Source organism: Gopherus evgoodei, chromosome 3 (assembly GCF_007399415.2).
Source record: "Gopherus evgoodei ecotype Sinaloan lineage chromosome 3, rGopEvg1_v1.p, whole genome shotgun sequence".
In the NCBI taxonomy this organism is placed as follows: Eukaryota; Metazoa; Chordata; order Testudines; family Testudinidae; genus Gopherus; species Gopherus evgoodei.
The window spans coordinates 219,209,699-219,229,736 of NC_044324.1; the positions used below are offsets into that span (position 1 = coordinate 219,209,699).

Here is a 20,038-nt window from a genome sequence, read left to right on the forward strand (position 1 = left end):
AGCAAACTTCCTAGAATATCTTCTGGAATATTCTTAGGGAAATCCCATAATTGAGATTAAACTAACTGGCCACTGGATGTCATCACTGTACCATAAAAAAATACAGATGGAGGAACATGTATCTGGCAGTAAAAAAAAAAAAAAAAGGTGGAAGGGCCAAAACATGAATTGAACATACATTTATCTCTGGATTTCAAAGATTATAAAATATCCTTGTCTGGTACAAAAGATTTCTCCAAACCTTTCATGTTTGTAGTTCCTTGCATGGCCAGCCTCTTTAAAGTCACCTTGTTCGTTGAGGCTTGATTTTTAACACATCAAGCTATTGTGTCAACTATTTTATATAAAGAGAAATATTCTCTAATCTAAATCCACAGAAATTTTTGTAAAAATAATTTATTTGAAAGAATAAATGTTTTTTCCCCTCTTGTCTTCTATAGGTAATAGAGGGAAACCTGTTAGAAGTTTTAGATTGCATCCTGAATAAGTGTGTCTGCGGAAATGCAGAGCAAGAGAAGAGTGTCTGATGAATAATAAAAGTAGTTCTGATTCCTATTTCTCCCTTCAATGCACATGTGAATTTACAATTATGCATTCTGTGACATGTGAAGTTTGTGCAACCCAAAGCAATAACTAAAATGCAAAGTGTGTAATGCTTCAAAATGGAAACAGCCTTTCTGCTTTTCATGAGAAAACTGAAAACTCTATATAGTACACTGCAGAGATTTTCTGTCAAATGCATTATCTCTTGACTCCTTCACATATTTTCTGGCGCCCTCTGTTGGTTAGAGAAACCAGAGGACACCAGTAAAGATGACTACACCAAGTTTTACTGTCTCAACCAGTGTATACTTTAGGTAGAGGGAACATGAGAAACTATGAATTAATTAAAGTCTACTGACCAGATCTTCAGTTGGTGTAAATTGGCATAGCTCCATTGAAATCAATGAAGATGAGCTGATTTCTGCCAGCTGAGGATCTGGCCCTCAGTCTAACTTTTCTTTATTTGGAAAAATGATTTTAGAAGCCATTTCTCAGTGTGCTGCTTGAACATGGAAAAATCCAAAACATTAAAACTATATTAAATGTGTGCTTCAGGTAAAGATATTCCCATGAATTAAAAAAAAGGTAAAATCTAAAACAATTGCTCCAGAAAGCATAAAAATAATCAAAAGATTATATGAACATATGCTCCTAGGTGCTAGGTGAATGTTAATAAATTATAGAAAACTCTCAAAGTTCAGTCTCTAGCCTCCAGAAAATACTCCATAACCTCTTCTCCAAGAGAAGTTGGAACATAAGTTCTAGAACTTTTCTATAGCATGTTAAACATGTGCATACTTACTCAGCAGTGTTTAGCCACCAGGTTGATTTGTGGTATGCGTGGGGCAATTCATGATGTTGGTCATGTTGATAAGCCATAACAATAGTTTTAGAAAAATGGAAGATAATGCTTTACTAACATTCTAATGATTCTTAGCTGGTTACTTCTGGGTTTGTACGTATGTATATATGTCTTGTTTTTGGTTTCTTTTACAGTTAAGCTATGCTTTGAACCACATAAATCGAAAGCTGATGCTAGAGCCTAAAGTGTCTGTCAATGCTAGAATCGTGGTGGTTGGTGCATCAAATGTTGGAATCTCCTTTCTAGAAACACTGATTTTTTGGTAAGTTTTTAAATTTTGCTGGCTTTCCTACAGTGAGGGGACTAAGCTACTTTTTTAATTTTAGAGGTCTTGATTCGGCAATGAAGCTTCAACTCAGCTTCTATTTCTTTTGGTGCAGTTTTGCATCCACTAATAATTGCACCTGCATTTTGATGTTTGCATTTGAATTACGGATGCAGAATTAGTAGTCAGATCTACAACAGTCTGATACGTGGAGGTAAAGAGGTAGATTTCTCCCTGTTAATTGATTCAGCAATTCAAAAGTACTAATGTAATTGTTTGCAGGTGCAAAATTGTGCCCACAAAAATGAAGGCCATCTCTGAAAATCAGGTCCTCGCTAGCAATGGAGAGAACTAAAAATAAAAATTTTAGAGTGAAAGGACATCCTATATATCAACTGCTGAAGGTCTCACAGGAGGACTGAACAATGAGAGTACAAAACTACATTGTATTCTACCTGCAGCATCTTGGCAGTAATGTTGTAGGGTGTGAGTCTTGTACATTCCAAATGGATTTGAAGTTAGCAGCTTGATTAGGTAACTTAAAAGCCTAGAGCCTATTCTAGAACATATTTTGACTCTATCAACATTGGCTAGCCAATGTTCTCAGTGACGCCAGATGACAGAACAAGGAGTAATGGTCTCAAATTGCAGTGGGGCAGGTTTAGGTTGGAAATTAGGAAAAAGTTTTTCACTAGGAGGGTGGTGAAGCACTGGAATGGGTTACCTAGGGAGGTGGTGGAATCTCCTTCCTTAGAAGTTTTTAAGGTCAGGCTTGACAAAGCCCTGGCTGGGATGATTTAGTTGGGGATTGGTCCTGATTTGAGCAGGGGTTGGACTAGATGACCTCCTGAGGTTCCTTCCAACCCTGATATTCTATATTAGAACACTGTTTAGCTTAAACCGAGTCTAAGTCCTCTTTGAACATAAGTTGTTAGACTTGGTTGCAAAGTCAAGATAGATGCGGCTTAAAATTCTAGCCATTTCTATATAAACCAGTGTACTGTTGACCTTTGGAGCTAGGTTTGCACAATACCAGGGCTGGTTATAGTAGTGGTGGGGGTCATACCGCTGTATCACTTGGCTGTTTTTTGTTTGTTTGTTTTTGCTTCACTGGCTGGCCCTGTGTTTTTTGGGGAGGTGGGGTTGGTTTTTATGGGCCGGGGGGAGGGGAGGAATTAAGAACATAAGAACGGCCGTACCGGGTCAGACCAAAGGTCTGTCTAGCCCAGTATCTGTCTACCAACAGTGGCCAATGCCAGGTGCCCCAGAGGGAATGAACCTAACAGGCAATGATCAAGTGATCACTCTCCTGCCATCCATCTCCATCCTCTGATAGACAGAGGTTAGGGATACCATTCCTTACCCATCCTGGCTAATAGCCATTTATGGACTTAACCACCATGAATTTATCCAGTTCTCTTTTAAACGCTGTTATAGTCCCAGCCTTCACAACCTCCTCAGGTAAGGAGTTCCACAAGTTGACTGTGTGCTGCGTGAAGAACTTCCGTTTATCTGTTTTAAACCTGCTACCTATTAATTTCATTTGGTGACCCCTAGTTCTTGTATTATGGGAATAAGTAAATAACTTTTCCTTATCCACTTTCTCAACATCACTCATGATTTTATATATCTCTATCATATCCCCCCCTTAGTCTCCTCTTTTCCAAGCTGAAGAGTCCTAGCCTCTTTAATCTTTCCTCATATAGGACCCTCTCCAAACCCCTAATTATTTTAGTTGCCCTTTTCTGATCCTTTTCTAGTGCTAGAATATCTTTTTTGAAGTGAGGAGACCACATCTGTACACAGTATTCAAGATGTGAGCGTATCATGGATTTATATAAGGGCAATAATATATTTTCAGTCTTATTCTCTGTCTCCTTTGTAATGATTCCTAACATCCTGTTTGCTTTTTTGACCGCCTCTGCACACTGCGTGGACATCTTCAGAGAACTATCCACATCTTTTTCCTGACTCATTGTAGCTAAATTAGCCCCCATCATATTGTATGTATAGTTGGGATTATTTTTTCCAATGTGCATTACTTTACATTTATCCACATTAAATTTAATTTGCCGTTTTGTGATATCTTTTTGAAGTTCTTCACAGTCTGCTTTGGTCTTAACTATCTTGAGCAGTTTAGTATCATCTGCAAAGTTTGCCACCTCACTGTTTACCCCGTTCTCCAGATCATTTATAAATAAATTGAATAGGATTAGTCCTAGGACTGACCCCTGGGGAACACCACTCATTTCCCCCTTGTATTTGGGTTGGGGTTTTCTGATCAGCTGCTCCAGAAGAGTGGTGCTAGGAACGTTTTCCACACTGGCTGGCAAAACATTTAGTGCCATTCCTTCTGTATAGTACCAGAGAGAGAGATGTACACTTCTCCTTTCCTTTCATTTCATTATGGTATTATTTTCAGAGCCAAGTTGGAATATACATAATGGGCTCAAACCAGAGGCCAACTCAGCTTCTGTAGAAGCCCTCAGATCTTTCTTGCTGAGGATTATCCTGGCATCTGGGAGTCTTCAGGAAGCACAGAGATGCCATATCTAGCTCCTACAGCACGAGTGGGCTAACTGAGGGCCGCATCGGGTTTCGTAAATTTTATGGAGGGCCGGTTAGGGGAGGGAGTTGTGGCCCGGTCCCCACCTCCTATCTGCCCCGCCCCACCCTGGGACTCCTGCCCCATCCACACACACCTGCTCCCTGTCCCCTGACTGCCCTCGGACCCCCGCTGCCCCATCCAACCCCTTCTCTCATTCCTCACAGCCCCCCCAGGACCCCTGCCCCATCCAGCCACCCCTTCTCCCTGTCCCCTGACTTCCCCTGGAACCCCTGCCCCTGACTGCCTCCTGCTGCACCATCCAACCCCCCCCCTTCCTGACTCTCCCCCCGAGGACCTCTGCCCCCATTCAACCCCTGTTTTGCCCCCAACTGCCCTGATCTCTATCCACACCCCTGCCCTCTGACCACCACTGCAAACTCCCCTGCCCTCTATCCAACCCCCCTGCTTCATGCCCCCTTACTGCATTGCCTGGAGCACTGGTGGCTGGCAGTGCTACAGCTGCACCGTCCAGCACGCAGCACAGAGACGGGGTCAGGCCGGGCTCTGTAGCTGCACTGCCCCAGGAGCTCACAGCGCCACCACCCAGAGCATTGAGTCGGCGGCAGAGCAAGCGAGCTGAGGCTGCAGGGGAGGGGGAACAGCAGGGGAGGGGCGGGGGGACAGCCTCCCAGGCCAGGAGCTCGGGGGCCGGGCAGGACGGTCCCGCAAGCCGGATGTGGCCCGTGGGCCATAGTTTGTCCACCTTTGTCCGATACCATTTCCCTTGCAGTGTCTGGTATGGGCGTGGGGAGAGGGCCTGACTGGAGTGTGCTGCACTCCAGTAATCTCTGCCTCCCAGAGGTCCCAGTAGGGGCATAGGCAATCACTGTAGATCAGAAAGCTGCAAACCAAATTGCCATGGTTAGTATAAGTTGTCCAAACCAAAGCAAATCAGCTGTGCAGGCAGAGTCAGAGAACGAGTACTAGTGTTTTTAATAGCTAGTACTTTCTGACCTCGACTTAGACTGCTGAGAATTTAATGTCCATTACCTTGTGACCTGCCAAGGCTAAATACAAATGCTGCTTCTGGTCTGGTTAATTTATAGTTATCCACACTCATTTCTAATCCTTATGGCTCATGAAATCCTTATGGCTCAGAACTGAAAATCATCACTGCTCCAGGACCAAATATTATAAGGTTTGGACCAGAAACTAAGGTCATTTTTGGTCCTTGCACTCATCTGTTCTTAGCTGCCACAGATGGGGACAAAGAAACATTTTTGTGATTGGCTATTTTCCTAAAGAAAATTTTGACTGTGTGAAAGTTGGTTGACAGTATTAGTAGCAGTTCTAGTGTAATGATGATGTGGGTGAGCAGAAATCAGGTGAGAAGATCAAAGATTCATAATAAATTATGTTTATTCAATGGATGGAGAAATAAAAAAAATTTATTCCATGATTAAAAACAAAACAGGAATCCCGTAATCCTTCAGCACATACAATCTATTAAAGTAAAAGAGGTCTAATTTTATGTCTACCTTCCTTATTGTCATTGTTCTTGAAGCACTTTTCTTAAAGAAAATGTTTGTATAATTTTCATATCTTGGCGATATGAATATCTTTTCCATATGAGTGCATTTTCAAGCAGATTAAAAATGCTTAAATGTGTGTTGAAAAGCTTTTTAAAAACCACTATAAAGTTTTAGATGCCAGATTCTGAATAGACTCCTCACAGCAAAATATTCATTACAGAAACAAAATAATGGAAAAAAAATTGCCATTTTAATGACTCACTACCTGCTAAGAGCTGAGTTCAGGGTTTTGTACTTCTACTACCACTGTTGTTGATATCACAATTAGAAATATCTAGATAGCGTTGTGAGGGGGGAGTAGAAGCCATTTATGAATGGCATTGCATCATTATAAGCAATTGACAGAATAGCTCCCTTTCCTACTCCCTCCTCTGGGCTGCCAGTGCCTTCCTTTCTAACATTCAAGCCAGTGTACCCCCTCTGGTGTAAGACCCTTCTCCTCTGGTGCTTCTGCCTACCGCGCCTTAGACTCTCTATCCCAATGTATTTTTTAGCTGTTACCCTTTTTTCTGTTTCTCACCATGTGCTGTTACTTGCTAAGCTGTGTAACTGTGTTATGTATATGACTCTTGCAATGTTGTTACTAATTTATATTACAGTGCCATCTAGAGAGCCTAGCTGTTTCCAGTGCCCCATTATGCTAGGCAGTGCACACAACAGGATGAGATGGTCCCTGACAAGCTTACAGTCTAAATAGACAAGACAGACAAAGGGTGGGAGAAAAGAAGTAGTAGTATCTCCATTTTACAAATGAAGAATTGAGGTACAGTGAGATCAAGTGACTTGCCCAAGGTCACACAAGAAGTCTGTAACAAAGCTGGGAGTTGAACCCATGTCTTCTGAGTTCCAGTCCAGCACCTTAACCACCAGAGGATCCTTCCCATTTCCACAGCATTTTTCAAACACAAATTAATTTTATGCTTGACAATTTACCTTTACAGCTCCGAGAGAATTCCACAGACAAGACTTCTCAGCAGTAAGCCTTAGTCCAGCTGTGTTCTAATTAAGAGTTCTCACAAGATCTGTTTGTGTGATACTTAGGAGTAATGGTCTTGAAGACAATATAATTGGAACTTTCAGATTCATGAAACTTGAGTACTGCCCCATAAGAATCATTAAGAACTCAAAGAATCAAAGGAGCTAGTACTCAGCATCAGATTTTACCTATTTTTATATTAATGTAATATAAGCTTAACAAAGCTAAGTTTTAATTTTCATATCAGCAGTTGATAAAGAAAATCTTCTGGTCAATGCAGAGACCTTTTAATACAATTTAATTTAATATTGTCACAATTTTCTACCATTGTTTGAAAAGGTTACATGTACTAAAAATAACTAGATTGAATCAATTTATAAACCCCCTAATCCTTAAAAGAGGAAGTAGTTTTCTCCTCATTTTTCTTCCTACTTAATTATTTTACATTAGTAGTCACCATAGAAACACACAAATATAATTCACTTACCTGCATAACAGTCTTTACAACTAGATTTTAGAAGTGATTTCAACTTGATTGAGACTGAGGAAATATATTTTTCATTAAATACTGAATTATATCTACTTGTTTGAAAGATGTAGAAAAATGCCTCTTGGTGCTATTGTATTGTAGTATTAAATGTGGCAGTAATACTGTAGTTTGTGGAAAATCCATTTGAGGCAGAATGCTCCAGTCATTTTTCTAGGACATTTTAGTGCTTTCACTGTTTGAACAGGGCAGATTCTAGCATCAGTTCTTATCATCTGAATGTAAAAATGTGCTCTGTAGTCCATCCTCCAAAAGGCTGAAGTATATTTTGTATGATATTATTTTATTAGAAAATGCTTTTTAAATCCCTCATTTTCACTCAGAGTGAATTTCAGGAGTTTGTAGGAATACCATGCAAACTCCTGGCATTGCCATACTGAATCAGAGCAGTGATCCATCTAAATCTGTGTCCTGTCTGACAGGGGACAGTACCAGCAGCTTCAGGGAATCCTATAGTGGACTATTATACCCTCCAGGGAAGCGTCTTTCTAACACTCCTTCCTTCAGCAATTGGTTGGTTCGTGCCCTGAAATATGAGAGTTTATAGCCCTAGTGTTTTATCCCAATGAATGTGAGTGTGGCGGTTCTTATTTTCCATGTGCCATTATCCAAATAAATGTCTCCTGCTCCTTTTTCCTGAGTTCAGTCTTCTGCTTTAGATGTTAGTTTTAGCTCAACAGTAATTTTAGTTTAGTCTACACACGAGTGAGAATTTTTCTTCAAGAATTGAACAAAAAGGAAACAACTGTCAATCACTCCTAGTTACACAGGAGAGTGAGGGTATATAAGCCCCACCTTCATCAGCTGCATGGCCTTCCCCGATTGTGAGTCCACATGCAGGCGTGAAAGCAGGCTTTAGACAGCCACTACACCCCATCACTAATCAAATGTGTGGGAAGGGGCAAAAGAGAAGAAGCAAGCAGAGCTTGGTTCTGCCCCATAAATTCATCAGCCAGCAGAGCTGAACTAGTGGGGGGGTGCGAGGGGAGTGAGTAGCACCATAAATTGCTACAGTAATTAACTTCCCTGCAGGAGCCAAAGGCAAGCAGTGAAGGAATTGTGACTCCTGCAATTCATACCCAGGGCTTGTCCTGGCCAGTGCGATTATATGCTTCTCCTTACACAAAGACGGGAGTTAGGGCACTATCTAGGATTAAGACAAGATAGTGCAACATCACACCTTTTTTTAAATCAGCACAATGTTTGCATATACACCAGCCCTAAAGCAGTGGCAGCAGCCTAACAATGCTCTTTTTGTGGAGAAGCAGTTTAACTCAGCAACATGTCAGTCCCTATTGTTCTCCTCGCTCCAAACTATCTCATTGGTGCTCTTGCCTACCGTTTGTTGTAGGATGTCAGAAGAAAAGACAATTTTGGATTGATTCAAACTAAAGAAGTACCAGAGACAGATTTTTAAAAGATGGATTTTTTTGTTTGTTTTTTGGGGTTTTTTGCATTGAATTACTTAGTCTGAGGACAAGAAGCAATAACAAGAAAAAGAGTTTGATCAGACATCAAGTAAAAATATACAATCTTACATTCTCAGTGTTGTGAACACCACATTATAAAAAAAATTGGGTCAGGACCCCCCAAAACCATACGATTGGCTTAAAAGTAATTTGATTTTTGAACTAATAGGTATTCGGTTATTTTTATTTGCCTTCTGGTTTTTGAGCTTTTAGGGCTTATGTTTTTAAGCTTTTGTCTACAACCATGACTTCTAGAAATATGTTTTTTTTAATTGAAAGCTGAGATTCTGATTACACAATTCCAGGAGCTGAGGTTTTAAGAAAAATACTGGATACCATGAAACTTGTGACTAAACCTGTACAGTTGGCAACTGTTCATTTTTTTGGAAGTTTGGGATATACGGAATGCAAGATCTGGTTCTACCTGAATTTATTTTAGTGTGTGATCCTTGAAATATTTCCTGTTATGGAGATATAGTTATATTGAATAAATATATCTGCTTCCACTTATGTCACTGGATATTGAAATCTACTGTAATTATTAAAATAATCACTCAGTGAACTTAATGTACTGGTCATGTGCATTATAAAATTTTAAATTGGTCTTAACTTCCTCATTTCAAACTTGGTAAATTATGCCTTCCTTACTGAAATATACTGGCATATAGATGCTAAATTTAAAGTTATAAAACAAAGCCATATTTGAATTATTCAGCTGCAAAAACAGCACCTGAAAGTATTTTTCAAGTGTGAATTCATAGTTCACAGTTAAAAAAAAAAAGACCTTGAAGCTGAGCTCAAGCATGAGAAATATCAACCTGAGTTAAATATTTGATTTGAGAAAATTATGAGCAACTGGAAACAGGATATAGAATGAAAGACATCTCGTTTTAATGACTGTTGCCGCAACAACATTTCCACTTGAACATAGTTTATAGCATTATATTTCATGCATTTTCTTAAATATTGACATACTCTGAAAAAATATCCTAGCTCCCCATCTCTCGGAGTACCTGCTTTGTTGTTTTTCATTTATTCTAGTTTTCCGCAAACATTTAGTGTCAGCGGTGTTTAAGAATGGCAGTTACAACAGCAAAATTAGGCCAGGGTGGAAGATAATTCATGTTATGTCATTTTTAGTTTATTCCAGCATATGATTCACTGAACAGCATGCTAACGAGACACTCTGACAACAGTTGATTAGAGTTTGGCTACAAGATCCCAGAAAGTTTCCTCGGGGCAGTATCTTGTCATTGGTTCCAGTACAATGAACCAATTAGCTTTTTATCCAGCTCTTTGCATATAGGTGGGGGAAGTGTTATTGTGTCCTCATTATGGAAAAAGTCCCTTTTAATCCATGTTTTTAAAACCTTGTTAATCCAGCCTCTGGTGTAAACAATGACTTATTCTCTGAACTCTATATATGTAAATATTCTATACACATAGCAAATAAGAGGTTGCTGAGATCACAAAATGTAATATGACGACACAGAATAGAACATATTTTGGCGCTTAAAGGATCATAATCTTAAAGTTTATTTCAGTGAGACATTGAATCTGGTTTTAAAATTAAAATCACTAATTTGCTAAATCCCCGATTTCCTGTCAAGAAATCAGCTTCCCTCTGAAGGTATCTAAGAATAGCTTAGAAATACTAGGGTTTTTGTGTTTTTAAAGCACTATTTGCAACAAACCAACTACAACTCCTGTTAGCTGGCAGCACACTATTACACAATATCCTGCACATCTGTCCTGTTTGGCAATAGCGAGCATAATGCTGGCTGTTTAATTAGGCTTTTTATCTTTACATTTGTCTGAGAACATCTGAAGCTTTGCATGTTGCCTGTCACTAATTAGTTGACTAATTAAATAGTTAGTGCTTACTTGCTGATCACAGAGCTAACATGTAATGAAGGGTTTAGTGATCTTTATTGTTTTATTCTATCTGTCTTTGCCACATGAGTTGATATATGTATGCTTCCTTTTGACTGCTTTTTTTTTCATACCAAGGCAAATGCAAAACAATGTTGTAGTATACCATGTGTTCAATGTCACTGGGCCTGCATCAGTCAGACATTGTTGCCTTCCATCATTTCTAGTGAATAGAGATCAGGTTGTGACAGAGATAAATAGGATAGGTCATATCTTGCCTTGTTGTTAAATCAGTGTCACAATGGATACTGTCAGTGACTGATACTAGCATAACCTATGGGGAAGGCTATGAGTCAAGATCACCTTTCCTAACAATCATTTGACTTTATTCTGCCAAAAACAATTCAGAATTATTGCAGCCATGTTATTATTTTATAATGAAATGGCTTGTTTTAAGTCTATTTTCAAGTCAAAAACAGGAATGTTTCTATTTTAAGCATTTGCCATTTTAAACATATTGTGCAAACACCAGGCTGGGACCAAGCATTGTGGCATGCTTTGTATTTGTATATATTTGTAGGTGTTGTTTTTTATTTTATTTTTTAAAACTATATTTAGGGCAAAGAATATTAAACCTCACAAAGGACCCGTTGCAATGTCCAAAGTAATCAATGAGAAGAAATGTAGATATTTTAATTCTGAAAAAAAAAGCTGCGTGACAAAGCATGATAATAGCACGAACAGCTCATTATGGAGCTTTGTATCTGAGTGCCTTGGAGTTTGTCGTAATCTGGACAATGCAGTTGAGAATAAAAAAAGACCATTCAAACTGCATCACAATCCATTTATATTTTCCATATCTTTGTTTAAATGGTACTGGAAATCACTGCTTCTCAGTTCTGTTCATGATTATTTTTCATTGTTTAAAGAATAGGGTGACCAGATGTCCCATTTTCTTAGGGACAGTCCCGTTTTTGGGGACTTTTTCTTATATATGTGCCTATTACCTCCCACCCCGTCCCATTTTTTCATATTTGCTATCTGGTCACCCTATTAAAGAAGCATGCTTTGGAAAAGAGATTTTTCTACCCGTAATTGAGATGTGACTATTGGGATGTTCAAAACAGGCTGTCAGCTGCCCATTGGGGTGGGTGGGTTGGTTGGTTGGTTGTTTTTTGAAGTATAGTGGAATTTGCAAGTTGAAATGTGAGAGAGCTAGCTGGTTGTGCTAGTGACTCTGCCCTCTGGTGTAACATAGGATTTGATGCTTGCCTGTACATTTTTTAACATTAATGTGTAGATTTTGTATGACAAATTAAGACATTTGTTTGAAGGTATTTGCTTATTTATTATTTTATTTTGGATGCCTTTTTGCAATGCCTTTTAGAGATCACTTTTTGGGCATAATTCCCCCTGCACCTTATATTTCTGCAGTGCAAAGAGGAATACCTATAGGTGCAATTTATGTTAAAATGGGATTGGGAGGTGCACAAGGAGTGGTAATGTAACTGCGTGGTATGTTCCCACAGCAACATAACTGTGAACAGCATCTATACACCAACCAGATGTGTGATTTCAGTAGTATGTGAAACAGAAGGCATGGCCTGCTGGAGGGGGAGGAGTAGGAGAACAGCCTTTGTAATCAGTGTGTTCCCCTTGTAAAGAGGTGGGTGTACCATGACTTAATGTTACGCTCCATCGCAGAGCTCCTCTGCCTCAGAGGGAGCCAATGCCAGCCAAGCAAATGTGCTTGGGATGTTGGAAGACCCAAAAGGGCAACTGCTACATGATATAGCCGATTATTTTATTTAAAGTGGATTTTGTAAAGTGGTATTACACCACCACGGGTTCGGCTCTGTGGGCTATAATGTCAAGCTTAACCAAGTGAAAGTCACTTCTGCTACTTGCTTCCGAATTGGAGTCTCTAGGAACATATAAAGATCAAGGATAGTGACCACACATACGTTCCCTGGTACAAAGTCTAATCTGTTTTACTAGTTTTGTTAAAGTTATGATTACCCAAGCATATAGAAATTCTATACAGACCTATGCACAAGCTACATCACACAATAAATGGATAATAAACTAAAATTATGCTAGAATGAAGATGTTCTGAGATTAGGGGTTTTGGGCCTCATTTTTCTCTGGATCTTCAGCTAGCCATGGCCCCTTCCCTTACACAACTGCCCGCTTTACAACGGGACAAGATAGCACCTTGGTGGCTGCAAAAAATCACACAACTTTGTGAGAAATGTTCTCTTTCTGTATGGAAGATGTCTGGGGAACATCTGGCCCTGAGTCAACAGGGAGAACAAGCATGTAAGACTGATCTAAAGCCAATGGGAGTCTTTCTACTGACTTCATGCTTTGGATCAGGCCCATACTTTTTCTCTCATTTGAGCAATACATTCAGTATTTGTGCCAAGCGATAGGGAGCATTTCAAAATATTAGATCCTGTCTTGTAACAACACTAGAAAGGATTCAAATTAAGCACTGAGGTTGCAAAAATTGATTTGTGGCATAAGGAAATAGGCCATAGTATTAAAAATGCCATGTTAAAGAGCTAGAATTTGCACTGGATGTTGCTCACTGAAACATTGCGAGCTAGTCTTTTGCCACATTCATACAGCAACAGAATAGTAGCAGACAAGAAACTCACACACGCTCCTGGTGTCCTTTCCTAATCTGCAGCTTCTCAGGACCTTATTTGCAGAAGCCAGTATTAGTAAGCATTGTAAGAGTGTACCTCACCAGTGATTTTAACTGCTATGTTCTAGGTGATTATATCTAACAAAATCAAGTATACTGTTCCCAAGGTGGTCATAGACATTGAGCAAGGGTAGAATGGCTGGGCTCAGTAGCTCACAAGTTCTGATTAGGATTTGAGGATAGATAGCATAGCGCCCTGCCAGATAGTGAATTGATGGCAAAGTCTGAGCAAAACCAATTCTGTTAATTAATAAATAAATAAATAAATCTTGCAACCCGCTCTAGCACGGAAACATCTGGGGAAAGGAAGTTTGAAATTTTGACATCAAAATAACCCTCAGTAAGGAGAAGTCATTTTGTGTGTTCTGGTGAAGAAAGGTTTTGATCAAATTCTAAACCTTTGAAAATTGCATTTTGTACTTGTTCAGTAAATTCTGCGTGGGAGTATTTATCTTGTAAACTGTGAAGCTAAGGAGGTTCATAATGTGTATGTGTGTGTCTGAATAATTTAGCTGCACATCTTCCCTGCATGAGCTGAGACAAGAGCTTTTGTAAGATACTCTGCTCTGTCAGACAGACTTACAAGTGGTTCTCTCCTGTGTGGTGTTATGGACGAGAAGATCCTGGAAATTCCACAAACCCTAAGTGAGAGGTGGGCTTTACCTATGCTTGTCAGGAGGAAATCAGGGACCAAATGATACCTCAGATTTATAATTTGGTCCCTACTTATTCCTTGCTCCAGGAGAGGGGTAAACTGGATCAGCCCTATAATGAGTGTAGCTTACTTCTTCCAATGTGTTTAGGAGCAGAGACAAGGCTCCAAACATCTTCTCCCCCTGTCCATTTACCTATACAGGACCCTGCATCAGCTATACTTTCCCCATCCCACACACAGACCAGCAATTCAGGTAGCTGGTGTAAGGAGGAATCTTATGCCACCTTACTCCCGGCATGGGCAGGTAACCCAGCTCATGCTTGAGCCTAAAGTGGAGCTTAGGTAAAGGAAGAGAGAGGGAAGAGAAAGTGCTGTTAGTCAAGATTCGTGTGTAAGTTGGTTGTAGTAATGTGTGGTCCCTTAGTTTGCCTCTACTGTTGTCGGTATGTTTTTTTCTTTATACTTACACTCTGGGGGTTTTATTGGTATGCATGGGGAAACAATACAGATATTCTTTAAAAATATTGACAAGGTGCTAAGCAAAATGATGGTGTTGTTCAAGAGAGCCAAGGGGCAGAAGGGTGGGGTGTTGAAGACACATGGGTTGATCAGGGTTTAGACGTCATGTTGTTTGGAAATGAAGAAGACAAAACAGAATAAAAAGAACTAATTGAATTATGAGGAAACAGTCAAAGATGCAGGTTGGAACAGTGTGTGTGTGAAGGAATCCATTACAGAGAAGAAAGCAGAGTTGAAATTAGAGACCATGGAGTTGACACACATGAGGAATGGAAAGAAGGAGCTGAAAGTTGCAGAGAAGTTAGATAAATCTACTGGAGAGCATGAAAGCAATGAGAGGGGAGGGTGAGTTATTCAAGGAGATGAAAGGGGATCAGGGAGGGAGTTTGAAGATAGAAACTGGAAAGATTAAGTGTCTGGCAAAGTCTGGGTAAGGAGAAGGGCTGAGATGGTGAGTTGGCCCAAAGCTAACCATCAAATGAACAAAATGAAGTGAAAAGGAGAAGTCAGACTTGTGAGTATTATGGGAATTTAAATTATGTGGGATAAGGGCAGGGGTGGAGCAGATAAGAAAAAAGTCAACCATTAAAGTTGGGAGAGCTCAAGGAGTCTGAGGAAGGGAGCTGCTACTCAGAGGAAGGGAGGAAGGAGAACTGAATGGAATGAAGTTAGAGGAGGAGAAAGGAGCAGAATGTTATAGGAGAAGAGGACCACCTTTGAGTCAGCATGCTTAAGAAGAGTGATCACCAAAGAGGAGAGAAGCATCCCAAGCAGAGTCAGAGAAGGAGGCAGGTTTTAGAGAGGGAGGAAAGAAGCAGGAAATAATTTGTGGATCAAAATGAATTTATTGGAGATGTAGCAGGAGTTAAAGGGGTATCAGGAGGAGAGATGGGGAGCACAGATTATAGGAATAATCTTAGCAGAGAGAAAATCTGTGGGGCACGTATGAAGTCTGGAGTGAGGGGTCATTCTATTGCTCCCCTGGCATTCAGGGAGGTAAAGCTGCAAGACAGGGAGAGAGAAGAGCCCTTGTAGCTTCCTTGAGGAGAGTCAGTCATAAGTCAAAGTGAAAATTCCTTGGCTTTTTGGAAGAACTGACAGTAAGATAAAGGAGACAGTGACTACTTAATGGGCTGGTGCTACATGTTGCTTTGCTTATTCTATCTGTGGGGTATAGCATCTTCCAGAGGGTTGAGGAAGAATGTCATTAGTAGAACTGGCGGGAAATTTTCCAACTGGAAGTTTTTCTGTCAGTAAATGCAACTTTTTTGACTAAATTTTATTTTGAAAAAAATGAAATGAAGTGTTTTGATGATGTTCGATCCGTTTTGATGTTATTGGAACAAAATGTTTTTATTTTTTGTTTTGAAAGACCTTGTTCTAAAAAAGAATCAGAATTGGAACAAAAGTTTTGATTTTTATCCAAATGAAACATTCAACCAGCTCAACATGAATTTTTTAAAAATATTGTTTTGTGCGAAAATTTGAAAATGTGTTTGTTTGGAACAAAAACAAATTTTGAAATGTTGGATTTTCCCATAGAACAGAAAAAGTTTTGACCTCCTCTAGCCACCAGAGCTGGGAAGGTATGTTCCTCTGCTGATATAGCCTACATTGTGCTGATGGGTTTGGGGAGCCTGGGAAAGATAAGAGGTGAAAACCTGACTCCATTGAAACTCTCATTGATATCAGTGGGTCCAGGATTTTATCTAAAGTGTCCGCTACCGAGAATCCCTGTGGAGCAACTGACAACTAGAGTCATTTTTAGCTCTGGTGCTGCAACTCAGATGGAGAGGGGACTGTCGAGGAAAAGCCACTAATGATTGCTGAGAAGTTTTATAGAGAATGCAGCAAATTCTGGTTTTGAATTATTCAGACAAAATATTTGAGAACCGTGCTGTATGCTTGATCCAACGGAGCATCTGTACCCGGGAATCTTATTAATTAAAAATTCCACTAGGACAAAAAAATGTATTTAAGGTCACTTCCTGGAGTCCTGTCTTGAAAGGGTCCTAATAAAAACTCCACTACAATGCTTCTCTTCACCAAAGCCATTTCAAATGTCTTGGGATTTTTTTCTCCAGTGTAGGTCCAATGGAGAATTGGAAAGTACAAGAAAGTATGACCTCAGGTGTGGGGCCCTTCATGATGTTTGGTATGACATCCTTTCCACAGAGAGAGGATATTACACATTGTTTTCCCATGACGACTCATAAAATCATAGAAATGTAGGGTTGGAAGGGACCTCAAGAGGTCATCAGGTCCATCCCATTGTGCCGAGGCAGGATCAAGCAAGCTGAGACCTTCCTTGATAGGTGTTTGTCTAACCTGTTCTTAAGAACCTCCAATAGTAGGGATTCCATAGCCTCCCTTGGAAGCCTATTCCAGAACTTAACTACTGTTATAGCCAGAATTTTTTTCCTAATATCTAACTTAAATCTTCCTTGCTGCAGAATAAATGCATTACTTTTCCTACCTTCAGTGGACATGGAGAACAGTTGATCACTGTCCTCTTTATAACCACACTTAACATATTTGAAGATCATTATTAGATGACCCAAGACTAAATATGCCCAGTTTTTTTAACCTTTCCTCATAGGTCAGATTTTCTAAACTTCTTTTATTACTTTTGTTTCTCTCCTCTATACTTTTTCCAGTTTATCCACATCTTTGCTAAGTGTAATACCCAGAATTGGATAAAGTACTCCAGCTGAGGCTTCACCTGCCTGTGCAGATTTGAGTGGGACAGTTACCTCTCATGTCTTACACATAAACCAGAACGATGTTAGCCTTTTTCGCAACTGCATCACATTGGTGACTCATATTCAACTAGAACTAGATCCTCTAGAACTTCCAGATCCTTTTGAGCTGTACTATCACCTAGACAGTTATTCCCGATTTTGTACTTGTGCATTTGATGTTTCCTTCCTAAGTACTTTGCTCTTATCTTTACTGAATTTCATCTTGTTGATTTCAAATCAATTCTCAAATATGTCAAGGTTGTTTTGAGTTCTAATCCTGTCCTTCAAAGTGCTTGCAATCCCTCACATCTTGTTGTCATCCACAAATTTTATAAGAATACTCTGCATTTAATTATCCAGGTCATTAATGAAAATATGGAATAGTAGCAGGTACCCAGGACTGACCCCTGCAGGATCCCACTATAGATGCTCTCCCAGCTTGACTATGAACTGTTGGTAACTACTCTGAGTATGGGTCTTTCAATCAGTTTTGTACTCACTTTATTGTAATTTCAGCTAGCCCACATTTCTGTAATTTGCTTGTGACAGTATCACGTGGGAGTGTGTCAAAAGCCTTACAAAAATCGAGATATGTCACATCTATTGATTCCCTCCCTATCCAGTAGGTCAGTAACCCTGTCAAAGAAGGAAATTAAGTTGTTTGGCATGATTTGTTGTTGATGAATCTGTGTTGGCTATTCCTTATAACCCTGTAATCATCTACCAATTGATTGTTTAATTTGTTCCAGTAACTATCCATTTACTGAAGTTAGGCTGACTGATCTATAATTTCTCTGGTCCTCTTTGTTCCCTTTTTTAAAGATAGGTAATATGTTTTCCCTTCTTCACTCCTCTGAGGCCTCAGCTGTCCTCCATGAGTTCTCAAAGATAATTGCTAACAGTTCAGAGATTAGTTCAACTAGTTCTGTACGTGTCCTAAGATGAATTTCATCAGGTCCCGCTGACTTGAATACATCTAACTTATCTAAATAGTCTTTAACTTGTTCTTTCTCTATTTGACTTTCATTTCTTTCTCCTTGTTGTTAATTATTTGTGTTGTTTGTCTGGTCATCATTAACATTTTTAGTGAAGACTGAAGTAAAACTGGCATTAAACACCTCAGCCTTCTTGATATGATCACTTATTAACTCTCCTTCCCCTATAAGCAGTGGACCTACACTTTTTTTCATCCTTTTCTTGTTCCTAATGTATTTAAAGAACAACTTATTTTTGCCTTTTATGTCCCTTGCTAGGTGTAACTCATTTTGTGACTTAGGTTTTCTGATTTTGTCCCTACATACTTCTGTTATTCTTTTTGTTCTCCTTCCTAATAATTTGTCCATGTTTCCACTTTTTATAGGATTCCTTTTTGATTTTTCAGGCCATTAAAGAGCTCCTGATGAAGCCATATTGGCCTCTTAATAGCTTTCCTTTGCATCTGGATAGTTTTACATTGTGCCTTTAATATTGTCCCCTTCAGAAACCACCAGCTCTCCTGAACTCCTTTATCTCTTAGATTTCCTTCCCCTGAGACCTGACCTTACCTTTTCTCTGAATTTGTTAAAGTCTGCTTTTTCAAGTCCATAGTCTTATTCTGTTGCTCTTATTCCTCCCTTTCCTTAGAATCATGAAATATATCATTTCATGATCATTTTCACCCAAATTGCTTTCCACCCTCAGATTTGCAACCAATTCCTCCCTGTTTGTCAGAATCAAGTCTAAAATGGCTGTTCCCCTGGTTCCTTCCTTCATTTTTTGGAGGAAAAAAATGTTGTCCTCTATACATTCTAAGAACTAATTGGAAATTTTGCATTTTGCCATATTACTGTTCCAACAGATGTCTGAGTAATGAAAGTCCCCCATTACTACCACTCTTATGTTTTGTATATTTCTGTTGTTTGATCTAGAAATGCCTCATCTACTTTCTCTTCCTGATTTAGTGATCTGTAGTAAACCCATATCATGACATCAACCCAATTTTTCCCCTTTTATCTTTACCCAGAGACTTTCACCTGGTCTGCCTCTCACCTCGTTTTGGACCTCAGAACAAGTGTATATATTCTTGAGGTATAATGCAATACTTACTTACTTTTTCCCCTGCCCATCCTTTCTGATCCCCTGTATACCAATGCTCTGGTAATGAGAACATGATCTTATGTTGATTCTTATATGCCAGAAAAGAATGCTGGTACCTGAACAATGGGAGAAAAAGAAAGGCGTGTAACTGACTTCAGCTCTGGCTGGCAAAGCAACAAGTCACAAGGCTGCAAGTGGCCAAGGAAATGATTAAGATCATTTATAGTATCATAACATAGTTAACATGTCGAGAAAGGTGCACTGAGTGAAGGCCACTGTGCTAGATTTTAATTGAAAATTAAAGTGATTTCAATTATCTGTCATATAATGTATGTACAGATTTGATTTTCCCCATTTCCCCAGCCTAGGGAGGTTGTGGAATCTCCATCACTGGGGATTTTTAAGAACAGGTTGGACAACATCTGTCAGGGATGGGTCCAGATAATACTTAGTCCTGCCTTGAGTGCAGGGGACTTGACTAGATGACCTCTCGAGATCCCTTCCAGTTCTGTGATTCTGTTGTTATCATTAGCTACCCTTGTTATACTGTAGCATTTGCTTCTCTAGTTTTAAATACTGCTCAAAACTGGCAATTTGCTACAATTTTTTTAGAACTGTCTCAAGCTTTTATATTCAGAACCACTTTTATGAGACCAGGTTAGA

At 39.5% G+C, this 20,038-nt stretch overlaps 1 protein-coding gene across 1 annotated transcript in view; it reads left to right on the top strand.

Annotated features, from left to right (window-relative positions):
- The window catches only part of CFAP61 (cilia and flagella associated protein 61), a 189,331-nt gene that overhangs the window by 83,894 nt on the left and 85,399 nt on the right, over positions 1-20,038 (top strand). Inside the window, 1 exon segment of the mRNA XM_030558110.1 lies at positions 1,540-1,667. Within this exon segment, the coding sequence (XP_030413970.1) occupies positions 1,540-1,667 (128 nt within the window).